The 18,573-nt window shown below is 43.5% G+C and overlaps 1 protein-coding gene across 1 annotated transcript in view; it reads right to left on the bottom strand.

The window, feature by feature from the left end:
• The window catches only part of LOC111976218 (nuclear factor of activated T-cells, cytoplasmic 2-like), a 59,343-nt gene that overhangs the window by 14,962 nt on the left and 25,808 nt on the right, over nt 1-18,573 (bottom strand). Inside the window, exons 7-9 of the mRNA XM_024004965.3 lie at nt 7,168-7,223; nt 6,793-6,925; nt 5,794-6,534 (exon numbers count right to left, since the gene is read on the bottom strand). Coding sequence (XP_023860733.1) covers nt 5,794-6,534; nt 6,793-6,925; nt 7,168-7,223 — 930 coding nt within the window. The remainder of the gene's footprint in view (nt 1-5,793; nt 6,535-6,792; nt 6,926-7,167; nt 7,224-18,573) is intronic.

The raw sequence follows: 18,573 nt of genomic DNA, 5'->3' as shown, positions 1-18,573 counted from the left end.
GTTTACGCAGACTTTTTCAAATCCATTGTATTTTCCACATAGATTCCACATCCCAATACAAAGACAAATTACGTTGAAACAATGTTGATTTAACCAGTTTGTATGTTTAATGAGATTTTTAGGGATATTGTTCTAGTAGCTACCAGAATAAAAGTCCAGAACAGAGGGAAGACATTAGAGAGAGAGAGATATTGGTAGGGAGCTCTCAGATCAACACCTTGTAATAGGGAGGAGCAAACACAGTCCACCCAGTATGACTCTCCCAGATACTCTGTGTTAAATCAGAAACAGTAAACGCTGTTGCTGTTTACTGAGGGAAACCCTGTTAGGCCATCTAAAACAAAATTCCACTCGTCCACTGCTGGACCCATTTCTCAGTTTCATTTTTTCCATCCGAACTCAGCCCTTTCCTTTTTCCTGCTGCTGTTGCCTCCCGACTCCCACCCTAAGCGCTATCTTATGGAGATCAGACCGGATTTTCTGGAGGAGAGCAGCTGCAAATAGGATTTTCTTGTGCCAGATTGGCAGAATCTTGGGCCAGGGATGGAAAAAAGCAAATCCTCTAGTGTGTTCCCCACAGAATTGAGGGGTGTGGGGCCAAAGGAAACCCCAGCCAAGTATAACAAACAAAGAGGCTTTCCCGGGCTCTCTGAAACAGCCCATTCCACTGTTTGACAATGGTTACCATGGAACTTGTTTTTCAGATTCATAACAGTGTCAACACATCCAGGCGGTCAGTCAGGAGAGCTGGCTGCTTAATTTTTTCCTTTTTTTCTGTTGTTTTATAAAAAAAATTGAAAGAAAGAGAAAAAAGAGAAGTCTCATTTCCTGGTCTGTAGTGATGCCAGAGAAATCCCTCTCTCTCTCTATTTCTTACTGGGTTGTGCTGAACTGAACAACATGGTGATCCTTCAAACCACAGATCACCAGGGTTACAACACTTCCACATGGTCTAGGACATGACCTGTCACTGACGAGGACTAGCTACCTCCCCAACCAAAGAGAGGTTTAAAGGCACAACATCATTATCAGGTCTGGTGATCACACTGCAACAACATGTAGTTTGGATGTGGTCTGTTTTTCTGATCTCACAGGGGGATAATGGGGCTGACATGGGTAAGTATAAATATATGATTCATAATCCATGTTATTTCCACATTGAGTGGAAAACTAAGTTGAACATATGTAACTACATCTCCTGGCCTGGCAACTGGGAAGGATTGTTGTTAAAGTGCACATGTGATTAGGGAATAATTTATGTTTGTCCATCATTTGAACAGGATTGATCAGTTACGTGAACCAATCTATCGTTTTGGTTTAAACTATTTTTTAAAGAAACACTGACATCTAATAGTCAAATCATAATGTAAATGCAGGTCAGCTGCTTCTAATATTTTTGGCCATTTTCTGTTGTTTTGTGGTAGAAAACTGAGCTCGTCAAGCATAACATGTCAACCCTGCTACCCATAGATAGATACAGTACCAGTAAAAAGTTTGGACACACCTACTCATTCAAGGGTTTTTCTTATTTTTACTATTTTCTACATTGTAGAAAAATTGTGAAGACATCAAAACTATGAAATCACACATATGAAATCATGTAGTAACCAAAAAAGCGTTAAACAAATCTAAATATATTTTATATTCTTCAAAGTAGCCACCCTTGACGACAGCTTTGCACACTCTTGGCATTCTCTCAACCAGCTTCACCTGGAATACTTTTCCAACAGTCTAGGAGTTCCCACATTTGCTGAGCACTTGTTGGCTGCTTTTCCTTCACTCATGCACAACTCATCCCAAACCATCTCTATTGGGTTGAGGTCAGGTGATTGTGGAGGCCAGGTCATCTGATGCAGCACTCCATCACTCTCCTTCTTGGTCAAATAGCCCTTACACAGGCTGGGGGTGTGTTGTGTCATTGTACTGATGAAAAACAAATTATAGTCCCACTAAGCACAAACCAGATGGGATGGCATATCGCTGCAGAATGCTGTGGTAGCCATGCTGGTTAAGTGTGCCTTGAATTCTAAATAAATCACAGACAGTGTCACCAGCAAAGCACCCCCCTAACATCACACCTCCTCCTCCATGCTTCACAGTGGGAACCACACATGCGGAGATCATCAGTTCATCTGCTATGCGTCTTACAAAGACACGGCGGTTGGAACCCAAAATCTCAAATTTGGACTCATCAGACCAAAGGACAGATTTCCACCAGTCTAATGTCCATTGTTCGTGTTTCTTGGCACAATCAAGTCTCTTKTTATTATTGGTGTCCTTCAGTAGTGGTTTCTTTGCAGCAATTTGACCATGAAGGTCTGATTRACGCCGTCTCCTCTGAACAGTTGATGTTGAGATGTATCTGTTACTTATCTGTAATGTATCTGTAACTCTGTGAAGCATTTATTTGGGCTGCAATTTCTGAGGCAGGTAACTCTAATYAACTTATCCTCTGCAGCAGAGGTAACTCTGGGTCTTCCTTTCATGTGGTGGTCCACATGAGAGCCAGTTTCATCATAGCACTTGATGGTTTTTGCGACTGCACTTGAAGAACCTTTGAAAGTTCTTGAAATGTTCCGGATTAACTGACCTTCATTTCTTAAAGTAATGATGCACTGTCATTTCTCTTTACTTATTTGAGCTGTTCTTGCCATAATATGGACATGGTCTTTTACCAAATAGGGCTATCTTCTGAATACCACCCGTACCTTGTCACAACACAATTGATTGGCTCAAACACATTAAGAAATAAATAAATTCCACAAATTCACATTTAACAAGGCACAACTGTTAATTGAAATGCATTCCAGGTGACTACCTCATGAAGCTGGTTGAGGGAATGACAAGTGTGCAAAGCTGTCATCAAGGCAAAGGGTGGCTACTTTGAAGAATCTTTGTTTAACAATTTTTTGGTTACTACATGATTCCATATGTGACTCGTTTCAGGAAACTAGGCGTATGTCGCGGGTCACTACTTCACAGGAGAGCCATTTTAATGTAAACTTTTTAAAATCAAAATGTGTTTAGGCAGAAATGCCTTCTGGAACATGTGAACTTTCATGTATCTTAATAACAGACGTGTATGCCATCTGTAAATACGAATAAAATTGTTAAATTACGAGCCTATTTGGTTTAGCCACAGAAAAAGTGGGCAACCTTCCCGCTAGCCATGATTGGCTGGGCTAATGAGTGGGATGGACATGCCGAGAGATGAGTTCGGATTGGTCTGCCATATAGCATGCTTCTGTCTATTTGAGCTGGTCAGTATGTGTAGGTAATCCTGTCTGACGTGGCGTAAAACAAAATGTATTATGTAGTACGTGTAATAAGTGTTGCTCTCCACTTTCTTGAGGACCGCGTTTTGAAATCATTGGAATTAGAGTATGATAGCTAAGGAGAAGGAGAAAACACCTGTCTCCGGATTACATCTTCAATCTAAGGGCAACCATGGCATCCATGAAAGGGAGAAGCATGCATATATGATGTATACGGGTAGACGTTTCTAATTTTGACAGAAAGTCGTTTTCATTTCAAGTTAAAGTGTACTGTTAGCTAACGTCAGCTGGCTGGGTCGCTAGCTAACGTTACATGTATGATCTTATTATTTGTATCTAAGAGCCATTTGCTTTGCTAGTTATAGCCTAATGTTAGCTAGCTAACATTGAACCTGGTTGGTTAGCTACCTGCAGATTCATGCAGGGTAGTAACGTCATGAGTTGGGATTATGGTTCATTGTTTACCTAGCTGGCTAGCTACATGTCTTAACAAAAGACTCCACTATGCAAGTAACCATTTCAATAGAATGTCACTGCAACAACTGTTGATAGACGTAGCTGGTAAATTCGCACTGGCTATCTACTCCGATTTCAGAGCACTCTCGTCTGAGTATGCCAGAGTGCAAAATAACTGACAAATTTACGAACGCTCAACACCCGTTGAATATGGCCGGTGTCGGTAAATGTTGGAAAAAAGCGTAAATTGTTGCCAGCAGCACAGTTACACTCACCAACATTCTGGTTATACATAAAAACATCCAGCTCTGCTTGGGTGAGTAAAATGGTCAGTGAGCTGTTCTCTCATTTGTGTTTGGAAGTAGCAAGCAATGTAGCTAATGTTAGCCAGTTAGCTTGGGTGCTTGACTGTTYTTGTTATGATAGAATGCTCAGATCAACCCTTAAAGAGATGGTTGGGGCTAAAGCTTAAGAGGGTGTGAACAATGCTGAACGGGTGTAGACAAAGAAGCGCTCTCCAGTAGGTACCAAAACATTCAAAGGCTATTTTCTCTAAAGTGAAGTTACAAGTTTATCAACTTTCAAATCAGAATTACTTTCCCATTGTTCCTCAAATGCAGTGTATTATATACCATTTTGTAGCTCTGTGTATCTGCTTTTATCCAATGTAAAAGATACCATTTCAAATATTGCTACATAAGACCGAATCAAGGCAGTCGGTCACATATGTGTTATTTCATAGTTTTGATGTCTTCACTATTATTCTACAATGTAGAAACTAGTAAAAAATTAAGAAAAACCCTGGAATGAGTAGGTGTGTCCAATCTTTTGACTGGTACTGTAGACTAGAAATGTTTTAACAATTTTTTTTGTGTGAACCTCCCTGTTGCACACAACAAGCTTCCATTCAACCCTGTTACAGTCAACCCTGTTTCTGGCCCATTCTATAGTCTTTTTATTTAAAAAAAATGTACGCTACAGAGGTTTTGTATCATTTCAGCCAGTAGTTTTAAAAGTAGAGGTCACGAGCCAAAGCGCGTCTCAGAAAAATGTGCACAATTGTGTACAACGTCATCCACTTCATATCATATGGTACAGCCTGCAAAATAAATATATACACTACAGTTCAAAAGTTTGGGGTCACTTAGAAATGTCCTTGTTTTTGAAAGAAAAGCACATTTTGTCCATTAACAAAACATCAAATTGATCAGAAATACAGTGTGGACATTGTTAATGTTGTAAATGACTATTGTAGCTGGAAACGGCAGATTTGTTATGGAATATCTACATAGGCGCACAGAGACCCATTATCAGCAACCATCACTCCTGTGTTCCAATGGCACGTTGTATTAGCTTATCCAAGTTTGGCTAATTGATTGATTATTAGAAAACCTTTTTGCAAATATGCTAGCACAGCTGAAAACTGTTGTTCTGATTAAAGAAGCAATAAAACTGTCCTTCTTTAGACTACTTCTATCTGGAGCATCAGCATTTGTGGGTTCGATTACAGGCTCAAAATGGCCAGAAACAAAGACCTTTCTTATGAATCTCATCAGTCTATTCTTGTTCTGAGAAATAAAGGCTATTCCATGCGAGAAATTGCTAAGAAACTGAAGATCACGTACAACGCTGTGTACTACTCCCATCACAGAACAGCACAGACTGGCTCTAACCAGAATAGAAAGAGGAGTGGGAGGCGCCGGTGCACAACTGAGCAAGAGAACAAGTACATTAGAGTGTCTAGTTTGAGAAACAGACACCTCACAAGTCCTCAACTGGCAGCTTCATTAAATAGTACCCGCAAAATACCAGTCTCAACGTTAACAGTGAAGAGGCGACTCTGGGATGCTGGCCTTCTAGGCAGAGTTCCAAAGAAAAAGCCATCTCTCAGACTGGTCAATAAAAAGAAAAGATTAAGATGGGGAAAAGAACACAGACCCTAGACAGAGGAACTTTGCAGAGAAGGCAAATAACAAAATCGCATGGATGTTACACCACCATGCATCATTCAAGAGCATTAATTATATTGATGTATAAAAGCCTGGCACTAACTTACACTCACCGTCATCAAGGTACATTTGATCCAGGTTCTCCTCCTTGACTGTGACCCGTCCTCCAGGGAGGCTGGCTCTCTGKTCCTCTCCAGGGGGGCATCTCTGGGCCTCCATCCCACCAGGGGAAGACCTGCCCTTGGGCACCGCCTTGGGCACATAGGGCTGCTGCTGGATCACTGTGGTGGGGTAATGTTGGGGGGAGTGGGCCGAGATAGGGGAGTGAGCTTGGGCTCCAGACTGCTGAGGGTAGCCATCACAGTAGATGATGTGCTGATGGTTGTCAGGCTGGAGAGGTGGAGGGTCGCTTCCCCGGAGCAGGTGTTGGTTGTTGGGGGAGAACTGGATGATGGAGGGGTGCTGGCCCTGGCCCCCTCCATGCTGCTGGGCCCCCAGCGGGGACGACTGGGCTGGGGAGCCCGTGTGGACCAGGACGGAACGGTGTGTGTCGGGCATCACCCGCATCCCCCCAGTTTGCTGGTAGAGCCCCCCGGGACTGCCGCTCAGACTCTTGCCCCCACGGGAGTACACAATGGCTGGGCTCTGCTGCTGGAAGCAGGTGTCTGGGACGGGGGTGGGGAGCCCGGAGCGGACCTGCTGGCAGGAGGCCATGCTGGAGACCAGGCCGTTGTCTGGTTGGATGATCCCACGGGACCCAGGGCTGTGGTGGTAGTAGGACTGGGGGGACACACCCATAATCTGGGTCATGGAGAAAGGATAGTCATCCACAGGCTCTGTTTTAATGGACGGGACTGTGGGAGAGACGGAAGACAACAGAGATATGAGTGGGGGTTAAGTCATACTGCTTAAAGTAACTATAATCTACTACACCAATCATATATCTTAGTGACATATTAATGACATGGAATAACATGTGACTTGATATCATTCCTACATAATTGTATTACTCTTTCACAGAAGCACCCCAAAATAAGCACACAGTTCTCTCAGACCATCACAGTCACATGATGGGTATTGCCTCCTTATTGCTGATGCTTACGGTTCCATACCTGCCAGTGGAGTGAATGTGAAGTGCTGAGGCTGGCTGCGCTTCCTCTTTCCGTTGATGACATAGAAGTTCACTTTGGCGGAATGGCAGATGGACAGGTCGCGATAGGAGGGGATCTCAACAAACAGCAGACTCTGTAAAATGACATAATTTTCATTTCATATTAATCTGTCACATTATTATTATAAATTGTATTCAGAGTATAACCACTGTAGATGTGAAAACAATGAAATTGGTGACAAAGTATGACATTATTATTTTAAAAATGTTATTTAAAAAAGCGAACAAACAATCCACACATTATAATCAGTGGCTTGTTTTGACCACTTTTTCAGACATCGAGAAGTGGGCCATCTGTGAAAGTACTGATACTTACAGGCTGACATTTATCTTTGTCTACAGTTGCCTCCATCTCCCAAATCTGCTGTCCATCTGCAGAGACAGAAGGGAAGGGTTGTTTCAGGTCATATACATATTTCAGGGTGAATTACAACACCCTGTTGGACATAGCAAAAACAGGAACACAGTACAGGGAGAGGTTATCTAAAACCAGAAAATGTGTGCAATTGCTACTCTGCTTTTGATTAATTGCAAACATGCTAAGTTGAAAACCAATTAAAATGAATTCTAKCCAGCAAAAATGTATATCTCAGATGTTTCCGTGTGTTTATAGTGAATTCATGAGCTCTATTGTCTCTTTGGCAGGTTAAGCCAGCGTGGGAGAGGATTCTCCCCTTTGACTCAGAACACAATGCCTGGTTTCAACCTTCACATCACTGTCTGCCTGCCACTAACTCATAGGCCATATGATTAACACGCAAGAGGAGTTATATACTCTATGTGACACAAAGATTCTCCTATCTACTCTCACCACTTCCTCTTTCACCACTCTGCTCACCTACAGCCAGAGACAGCTACAGATTTATCATGAAGTAAAACCATTACCTGAACCTATATTTCCCAGAATATATTGTAAGAAATCATACATAAAATCACATATTTACTCTGTGTCAAGCAATATTGGAATTATTTTAGAGGTTAAGAAAAGTCTATTCTAAAAAGGCACACTGCCGGAGAGCTTTGGTCCAATGGTTGATGGTTGACGCACTGGTGATCAAAAATAGGCCAAACCTGTCTGGGTATGAAGGGATTCTTAACTATGAAGTTGTTCATGTTCTTAACTCCATCCTTTCAAAACAGACATGTGAAAAGATTCTGGGGAGGAGCATGCACATCTCCAATAGGTCCTCTCCATTGTTCCTCTTTACTGCATTTAACAATAACATTCAAGTAAAACTTTTGGGTGGTGAGTTGATTCAATTCCAAGTCTGGAAGGTTTAAACCATCCTCAGACTTAGGGACATGTAAAACGTTCCTATTTATTCTATGCGTTTTATTTGCCCATATAAAGTCTTATGGCCAAGTATACTTTTTAAAAGAATGTATTTGGTGGGGTAATTGGTATTACCAAATAAATACTTTGTTACGCATGCCATTCTAAAGAGTTTTATTCAGGTTTCTGGGAAGATTGCTCCATTTAATTATCTTTATATATTTGTTGTCACTTATTAAGCATCCTAAGTATTTCATATTTTTTGTGGTCCACTTAAAGGATTGCTGTAGATCATGAGTTATTATTTTTCCTATTGCCATTATTTCATTTTTTTCACGTTCATTTTATATCCTAATATTTGAGTATTCTGAAAATATTTTTAACAAGTTATTTTCAAAATGACTTTCAAAATTAGTCATTGTGTTTACCAATACTGATACCTGTTATGTTTGGGTCCTTTACAAACAGGAGGAGGGAGAAAGGACATCCCTGTCTCGTGCCCCTTTCTAAAGCAATTTCAGCAGATGATGTATTATTATTTATTTATTTTTGCTTTAGGATATTTATATAATATTTTTTATGAAATGTATTATTTCAGTTGGAAAGTTGAATGCTTCCAAAGATTGTAATAGAAAAGGCCATACAAGACGGTCTAAAGCCTTTTAGGCATCAACAGCCATAAGTGAAAAATCTACATCTTGTTTTTTTGCGTATTGTATTATAGGGAATACATTTTAATAAACCCTGTTTGTATCAAGTCTGGTAAGACTTTTGCCATTCTGTTACTTATGAGTTTTGTTATTGTGTAATTGTCTAAATGTATTATTAAACATATGGGTCTTGTAATCTACAGGGGACTCCACAGATTTTCCTGGTTTTAATACAACTGAAATAACTCTTTGATACATGGAACTCGGAAGCACTTAATTGAGTGACGTGTGTTGTCATTTGAGTAAATAGGGGTGCTACTTTTTCCCAGAATGTCAAATACAATTCTATGGGAAAGCCATCCATACCTGGAGATTTTCTCTGCGCAAATGTTTTACCAATGTTTAATATTTCATTTGGGGGATTTCTATTTTTTGTGATTCTTTTTTGTCTGCTGATAGTTGCTTCAGGGTTATTGAGTCTAAGAAGGTTATTTAATTCAGATTTCTATCGATTTTCTGTCACGGCCGTCYTCTAGGTGGAAATGACAGGACCAAGGTGCAGCGTGGTGAACATACATTTTCTTGTATTTAGAAAGTCGCCAACAAAACAAGAAACAAAGAAACGACCGTGAAGCTTACGAGAGCTATAGTGCCACTAACAAAGTCAACTACCCACAATAACATAAGGGAAAAAGGCTACCTAAGTATGATTCACAATCAGAGACAACAATAGACAGCTGTCCCTGATTGAGAACCAAAACATAGAAACAGAAAAACCTAGAAATAAAGAAACTAGAATGCCCACCCTAGTCACACCCTGGCCTAACCAAAACAGAGAATAAAACGGCGGCGGCTCTGGTGCAGGACGTAGACCCCCCTCCGCCTCTGGTTCCCCCCACTTGGCGGCGCCTCTGGTGCGGGGACCCTCGCCGCCGACCCCGGACTGGGGACCCTCGTTGCGGGCCCCGGACTGGGGACCCTCGTTGCGGGCCCCGGACCCTCGCTGCGGGCCCCGGACTGGGGACCCTCGCTGCGGGCCCCGGACTGGCCTGTGGCGCAGGCATAGGACTCACCAGGCTGGGGAGACCTACTGGAGGCCTGGTCCTTGGAGGAGGCACAGGATGAACCGGGCTGTGGGGGAGCACTGGAGATCTGGTGCGTATCCCTGGCACCACTCTTCCAGGCTGAATGCCCACTTTAGCCCGGCACGTACGGAGCCTGGAACCGGGCTGTCACAAAGCACAGGAGACACAGTGCGCAGAGCCGGCGCAAGACTCACCGGGCTGTGGAGGCGCCCTGGAGGTCTGGAGCGTAGAGCTGGCACAAGACGTACAGGGCTGGGGAGGCGCACAGGAGGCCCGGTGCGTGGGGCTGGCACAGTCTTCACCAGACGGCTAGCACGCACCTCAGGACAAGTATGGAGAGCTGACTCAGGTGACATTAACCTGAGGACATGCTCCGTAGGGCAAATGTCATGCCTCCTGCACCAACACAGCAGCTCTCTCCTAACTCTCTCCTCCAATCTCTCCATCAACTCCTTAACTGTCTCTGCTTCCAACCTCGGCTCCGCCGACCGTCTCATGTGTCCCCCCCCAAAATAAAAAACATTGGGGGCTGCCTCTCCTGGCCACGCTGCTTGGTCCTTTGGTGGTGGGTAGTTCTGTCACGGCCGTCGTCTAGGTGGAAATGACCGGACCAAGGTACAGCGTGGTGAGCGTACATTTTCTTTTATTTAGAATGTCGCCAACAAAACAAGAATCAAAGAAACAACCGTGAAGCTTACGAGGGCTATAGTGCCACTAACAAAGTCAACTATCCACAATATCAAAAGGGAAAAAGGCTACCTAAGTATGATTCCCAATCAGAGACAACGATAGACAGCTGTACCTGATTGAGAACCATACCCGGCCAAAACATAGAAACAGAAAAACCTAGAAATAAAGAAACGAGAATGCCCACCCTAGTCACACCCTGGCCTAACCATAACAGAGAATAAAAGCCTCTCTATGGCCAGGGCGGGACTATCAAGTTTTCAAGATACGTAACTTTCAAAATACAGAAAGCATCCCCGTATGATAAATGTAACATTATATGATGCAAAACGCAGAATCATATGATGCAAAATGCATCATACAGGGATGATTTCTGTGTTTTGAAAGTTACATATCTTTTGAGACTGTGTTAACAATGGAATAATGAAACAAATACCAAAATATGGGAAAGTTCAGAGATGTTATTTTCTTCTTTACCTTGTAAAGATTTTCTATGGCCCTTTCCCAAGATAGAAAAATAAATCATGAACTCAGATTGAATTTTTGCAGAGTATAAGATTATAATTCCGGGTCTTGAAGATGCGCTGTAGGGCATTACTTGATACCTCAAGATTAGGTCTTGCTCAATAACGTAACATTAATGTGTTGAACATTTTTGATGTGCTGGGTAAATCACAACACAGGTATTGTTGCTGCTATCTGCATTTAGCTGTATCATTTAATGTTATTACATCATATTGCAGTCATTTACAGTTAACTGGAAAAAGAGTATAGATCAACAACTCAGGTGTTAGAAATTACGCTGCTGATGACTTCTTGTCATTGATGATCATAAACTTTCAAAAGCAAGATAACAAACTGACAAAATGTCAACCGAAACACACAAATAACCCCATTTTTTTTTTGTTATCAACATTTTAGACATTTCAACTAGATTTGCTCTCTATTAAAATTAAACAGCTTAAGCATTTTCTCAAAAGGAAAGAAGTCCAGTATTTAGCAGCCGGATATCTGTTTAATGCTATGTGGGAAACCTTTATGTCAGACTGCAAATTAAACGCATATGTCTGAAATGAGTCAGAAGGAGAAAGGGGGATTCCATACATCTTGCCAAGTTTTCTTTATTTTATTTTTCTTTTGTTTTATGATCAACTCGCTCCGTTTCAGTACAGAGTAACGACAGGTGATGACTGTTGCTTTCTTGGCGTTTTACATTTGTTTGCGTTTTGTTCCAAAACTACTCTACGGGATACCCCTTGTCCTTTCTTTTTTCTCTGGTAATTAGGAATGGAGGCAGCCAGAAAGAGTTGAAGAGGCCCAGCTTGGCTTGACTGTGGGAATCCTCGGTAACACTTTATGTTAAGGGTCCATAATAAACCATTTATAAGACATTTACAAACCGTTTGCTCACCATTTATTAATCATTACACCCTCATTTTTGTGAGAATTGACACTAGTCACTCAAAACATTTATAGTATAAATAGCACTCACTTTAGATTAGGGACTGCAAAAATACTTTACGAATGATTAGTAAATGGTTCATGAGTAACAATTTATTAATGCCTTATAAATGGTTTATTCCGGACCTTCAAATAATGTCTTATGGAACCCTCTCCTCCCCTCGTGGAGCCACGTCCATGAGATGGAGCCAGAGGAGCCACAGCTGTGTGTGTGTGTGTGTGTGTGTGTGTGTGTGTGTGTGTGGTGTACCTGGGTGCTGTGTGCACGTGTGTGTGTGTGTGCATGCATGCGCGTGTCTCCTAGAGCCAGAGAAGGCCAGAGCCAGTTGTGTCCCATTCAAAGGGATTTCACAGTCTTACTGTTCCAGAACTCTGGGTCACATAGAGAACCTCTCCAAAACAAAGGCAATCCCTCTTCTACGTAGATCTACTTTTTTATGTCCGTCTCCAATACTAGCCATTAGTGCAGTGTGTCATAACCCGACAGCAGGAAAGCCTTGATGAAAAAAAAAACCTGGACAGACAAGGTCCAAGTTCTAGCTGAAGCAGCCCCCTAGAGAGCCCACGTATCATAGCTCCCCACACTCAGCCCCCGGAAAGCCCATGTCTCAAAGCTCCCCATACTCAGCCCTCAGACAGGCCATGGATGTAATGAGTCACAACCATTATGCTAACAGACTAGTAACAGATAAAGCATCTAAACACTAGGTTACTCTTCTGCCGTCCCATGCAGTCCAGAGACTTCTGCGGGCTATTAACAACAACAACTAAAGGACCATAAATAAAAACCTAGATCTGATTTATGGAAGGTTATAAACAAAGCCTGGATGGCCTAGCTATATATAACATAAACATAACATAACAGCTAACCAGGAATAAATAGTTACATTAGAATAGTCCCTAGGTTGTGCATCTGGCTTTATAAGAGCTGGTGTTATGGTTAGTGTTTGGGTGACGAATGCCAAGGTAAACCAAGTAGCTGCCGTAAGTGCTGTAGATGGATCAATGAGGACCACTCTTCTCTCTGGACTCAGTATTGAGGATATTGAGGTGCAATGAGGTGWCCAAAATTATATATCCCTCACTACACAGACAGTCTGTATTTAGYAGTTGCGACAGAGAGCAGGACAACAAAGACTGTACTGAAAACTGTGACTGACAACTATAACAAAGTACATCTCCTCAGCATACAATCCTGTAAGCTGTCAATGAAGCAGATTAACAATCTTCACAATATACTAATACTTTAGTAAGCTTGTTAAATAATTGTGTGAAGTTCAAAAATAAACCTACAATAAAACCTATCTTGCTGTGATAAGCTTCTTATCCTAAAAGGGTTGGCACTGTTTAGTATCAGAAGGAATTGGAATGTTATGCAAATACCTGAGCGGTGGGTGAGAAGGAAAGGTCAGGATTCAAATGACAGATAGAAAGTATGGTGGCCTTTGTCACTATTACTCAATCACAATGATTAATACAGCAATATCTGAGACTATCTTGTAATGGTGATTCTGCCATTCCAATGTACAAGTTAAATAATTGTGTCACAAGGCCTAAGTATGACTGGATAGAGCAGACCAATAAGAATGCAGTAGTACACACACTAGTAAAAAAAAAAATCCCCCTAACGTACTGAGGTATTTGAAGCTCGTCTACAGTTTTGTGTAGGGAAAGGGAATACGTAGTCAGTTGCACAACTGAACGCATTCAACCGAAATGTGTCTTCCGCATTTAACCCAACCCCTCTGAATCAGAGATGTACGGGGGGCTGCCTTAATCGACGCCCACGTCATCGGCGCCCAGGGAGCAGTTGTTGTTGGGGGTTATTTATTTTTTTATTTTTTTATTTCACCTTTATTTAACCAGGTAGGCTAGTTGAGAACAAGTTCTCATTTGCAACTGCGACCTGGCCAAGATAAAGCATAGCAGTGTGAACAGACAACAACACAGAGTTACACATGGAGTAAACAATAAACAAGTCAATAACATGGTAGAAAAAAAGAAAAAAAGAGAATCTATATACAATGTGTGCAAAAGGCATGAGGAGGTAGGCAATAAATCAGATAAATCAAATTTCAGCAAGATTTCACACTGGAGTGGTAAATCATGCAGATGATCATGTGCAAGTAGAGATAGGTGCTGTGCAAAAAAAGCAGAAAAGGAATAAAAGCAGTAGTGGGAGGGTGAGGTAGGAAATTGGGTGGGCTATATACCGGGGACTATGTACAGCTGCAGCGATCGGTTAGCTGCTCGGATAGCAGATGTTTAAAGTTGTTGAGGGAGATAAAAGTCTCAACTTCAGAGATTTTTGCAATTCGTCCAGTCGCAGGCAGCAGAGAACTGGAAGGAAAGGCGTCCAAATTAGGTTTTGGCTTTAGGGATGATCAGTGAGTACACCTGCTAGAGCGCGTGCTACGGGTGGGTGTAGCCATCGTGACCAGTACTGAGATAAGGCGGCACTTTACCTTATTTATCCGTTATTTACCAGGTAAGTTGACTGAGAAACACGTTCTCATTTGCAGCAACGACTTGGGAATAGTTACAGGGGAGAGAGGAGGGGGATGAATGAGCCAATTGTAAACTGGGATTATTAGTTGACGCGTGATGGTTGAGGGCCAGATTGGGAATTTAGCCAGGACACCGGGTTAACACCCCTACTCTTACAATAAGTGCCATGGGATCTTTTAATGACCTCAGAGAGTCAGGACACCCGTTTAACGTCCCATCCGAAGACGGCACCCTACACAGAGCAGTGTCCCCAATCACTGCCCTGGGGAATTGGGATCTTTGTTTAGACCAGAGGAAAGAGTGCCTCCTAATGGCCCTCCAACACCACTTCCAGCAGCATCTGGTCTCCCATCCAGGGACTGACCAGGACCTAGCATAGCCTTGTAGATGACCTGGAGCCAGTGGGTCGATACGGCGAACATGTAGCGAGGGCCAGCCGACAAGGGCATACAGGTCGCAGTGGTGGGTCGAATAAGGTGCTTTAGTACACAAAACGGATGGCACTGTGATAAACTGCATCCAGTTTGCTGAGTAAGTAGGAAGCCATTTTGTAGAGAACATCGCCGAAGTCGAGGATCGGTGGATAGTCAGTTCACTAGGTGTGAGTTTGGCGGCGTGAGTGAAGGAGGCTCTGTTGCGAAATAGAAAGCCGACTCTAGATCTGATTTTGGATTGGAGATTGTGTGATATGAGTCTGGAAGGAGAGTTTGCAGTTCCGGCCGCGGACGATCCCCTCTACGACCCGCGATATATAATAGATCCACTATATGTCACGGTTGCGATGAACCCCCGTCCAGTGGTGGTGAGTGCTGATTGTCAGGAACTAGCCAAAATGAGCAAGCCCTTTAGGGGCTTCCTCCCCCGCCGCTCCTAGGCGGTCGGCAGCCCCACACCTATAAGGGCTGCTCAATGACAACGCATAGGCCCATTTGGGTTTTACCATGAACACATCGTTAAGAGAGTTGGAGGCCCACGGAAGAGTGTTTTTGAATGGGGTCCAATCTGAAGCTGTTTGGCAGGGTAGAGATTAAACACATTTAAGGTGCCTCCAAAGCGCAACACGGCCAGAAGTATACAAGAATGGTGCTCCTGGCGAGAGGCACGGATCAGCCAGGAAAGGTCAGCACCGCAGCAAAGAACAGCACAGAGAAGGAGCTATCATTGATATTATACAGAGAAAAGAGTCCGGCCGAGAATTTGGAATCCTTGTTGGTTACCCTATAGAATTACGCAGGACCAGGGTGAGACAGCCTTATTGCCTTCACAGATGGTGAACGCACAGGAACATTACATTGTCTGCAAAGTTGTGAGGTTTTTGGTGAATAGCGGCGAAGGGACAGCATTAGAAAAACCGGAGGCTACTGAGAGTTCTGCCCAATAAGAAATATGGTACGATAAGGGACGAGAGTCGAAAGGCTCTTATGCCAGGTCGATAGAAAATTATGACTAGCGCAGGCAAAGCAGTTACTCCGTCTTCTATTATCAGAATTTGCCCCAACCCATCCACATCACTCGGAGACAGAGTTGTGTAAGGTTAATGCGATAATAATTTAGATGACAATGGGAAGAACGATTGAAGAGCCCCCGATAGAATGAGGATGCTAACACTACGGGTGACCCGCCTCGGAACCAACCCGGCCGCCCATTGCACCAGACGGAGAACAGCGTTGAAACTGGTGGAGATTTTGAGATGCTCAGGCGAATCCTGATTTGTTGAACATTGAGCTTTATCCGAAAATGATCTCCTTCAGAATAGGCAGGGCAAGGAATGGATTATAGGTCTGTCACCAGCAGTTTGGGTCCAGGGTGTCTCCCCCTTGAAGAGGGGGGCATGAACCTGGCGGCAAGCTTTTCCAATCTTGGGGCATCTCAGCATGATACAATGGAGAGGTTGAGACAGGGGCTGTATAGATCAGGTGGTGTGCTGACATATGGCGGCGACAGTCTTGCAGTAAATAGGGGGTCCAGATTGTCAAGCCCAGCTGATTTGTTATGGGTCCACGGTTTTCCAGCTCTTTTTCAGAACTGCTGCTATCCCTTGGATCTTGGGTAAGGAGAAGCTGGGGAGGCTTGGGCGAGTAGCAGCGGGGGGGGGGGGGGGGGGGGGGGGGGGGCTGTTGGCTCAAAGGTAGTGGAGTCGCGCTAGGGCAGGAAGACATGGGCCAGCCATTTGAGCAACTGCTGTTGAACGTCATTCGAATCCATAAAACGTGATTTATCGCCCGCGGTGGTCACCGTCGGTTAACCTACTCAGTGCAGTGGCAGCCGGCGAGGCCAGGTGCCTCGTTGTTCTCAAAACATGTGGACTTTACAGTATCCCCAGGAACTTTTTGGAGTTAGAGCTACCGCAGGATGCAAAATTTCTGCTTGAGAAAAGCTGCCTTTGGCTTTCCTGACTAGATGCGTGTATTGGTTCCTGCGCTTCTGACAATTTGCAGAATATCGCGAATGAGGACTCTTCCGACTGCTTAATTATAAGCAGTTCAGCAGGGATGTTTTTGTGCGCTAGGTTCGAAATGAAGGCAAAATAGGTTCTGGAAGTGAAACCAAGGGCCTAAATAACAGTCTATAAAGTTCTGCATTTTTTGATAGCGGGCATGCTGTTCTAATATGGTGAGGAAGAAACTTTTTAAAGAATGAACCAGGCATCCTCAACTGAACGGGATGAGGTCAATATCCTGCTCCAGGTTACCACGGGGCCGAGGTCGATTAGAAAGGCCTGCTCGCGAAGTGTTTTTAGGAGCGTTTGATAGTGATGATAGGGGGTGGTCGTTTGACCGGGGACTTACCGCAGCGTAGTCGCAATACAGAGACATGATGTAGGCAGTATTTGTGATCCGCTTGAGATTTTAATTGAAGACAGCAGCGGTGTATTTGGTAGGCGCAGGTCCTTCAGGCATCAGATGGTCTTATTAAGGGTGGCCCATTGCCTGATCTGGATTTAGGTTGTACCTCGGAGGTCCTTGAATGATTTGTGAATTGAAGTCTGATTAGGGCATCTATGTTAGAGTTACGGAGCGGGGTGTTAAAGACATATCCTACCAGTATGTCACCTAACATGAACAAACTTCTGAAGCTAGATGGGGGCGGATCATATTCACTCTAATGGTGTCCAGAAGGCTCAGTCCGTGGGGCTCAGCTGAGGGGGGTACACCAGGTAGCAATGGAGTAGACCATATTAGTGAGAGATAATTTCTTTACAATTTAGTATTTCTAAAATGATTCGCTGTTTGGGCATGACTTGGAAAGTTGGAGCAAAGATATCATTTTTGCAGGTCTATGCTCTGGCAGTTAGGATTGCAAACTCCTCCTATATATAGAGAGATATACTTTCTTGACGGAAAGTGTTTATTAGGTTGGGTTGTGGAAACTGCATGAATTTTTGGTGCGCCCCAAGGCCAGGAATTCAGGACACGGCAAGACATCAGGGTTGGCAGAGTGTGCTAATCAGCGGAGTGAGTAAGACAAACTATAGGCGAGGAGGAGCTTCCTGATGTTGACATGCAAATGAGGCCAAGGCTTTTTCGATACACTAAAGAGTCAAGCAGATACTGAGGGGTGCCTGGGGACTATGGCAGGGCTAAGGTTAACTCTCCACTAATACTTCGCGAGTAGAGACAGGAGGAGTAGTAGGATGAGGTGTGCGGCCTTAAAGGCTTATTCAATTAACATGGTCGTGCAGCTTACGCAGGCGTTGGAGACAAGAGGGCAATAAAAGAGAGGCAGATTTATTGGTCCGTGGTATGAATTTAGATCCTTGGGCATATGTGCAGACAGGGTGTATGGTGGGACGGAAAGAACTACAAGCGAGGCAAGCCGAGGCACTGAGATGATGATAAGTAGAGGTTAGTATCGATCTGGATGATGCTGGTCTCATAGGGTGAGGTCACCGCATGTGGGGAAGTGTGGGAGCGAAGTGGGGTATCTATGAGGTGGGAGAGTGAACTTGACGGGTGTCTGCATGTTGCAAAATCCAAATCAATGATAACTAATGAATAACTAGGCCTGAACAACATATTACAATACGATACTATCTTTTGCGCAGACGACATACAGTA

The sequence above is a fragment of the Salvelinus sp. IW2-2015 genome, linkage group LG17 (assembly GCF_002910315.2).
Source record: "Salvelinus sp. IW2-2015 linkage group LG17, ASM291031v2, whole genome shotgun sequence".
NCBI lineage: Eukaryota > Metazoa > Chordata > Actinopteri > Salmoniformes > Salmonidae > Salvelinus > Salvelinus sp. IW2-2015.
The sequence above is the reverse complement of the archived record's forward strand: the minus strand, read 5'-3'. Positions and strand labels throughout refer to the sequence as shown.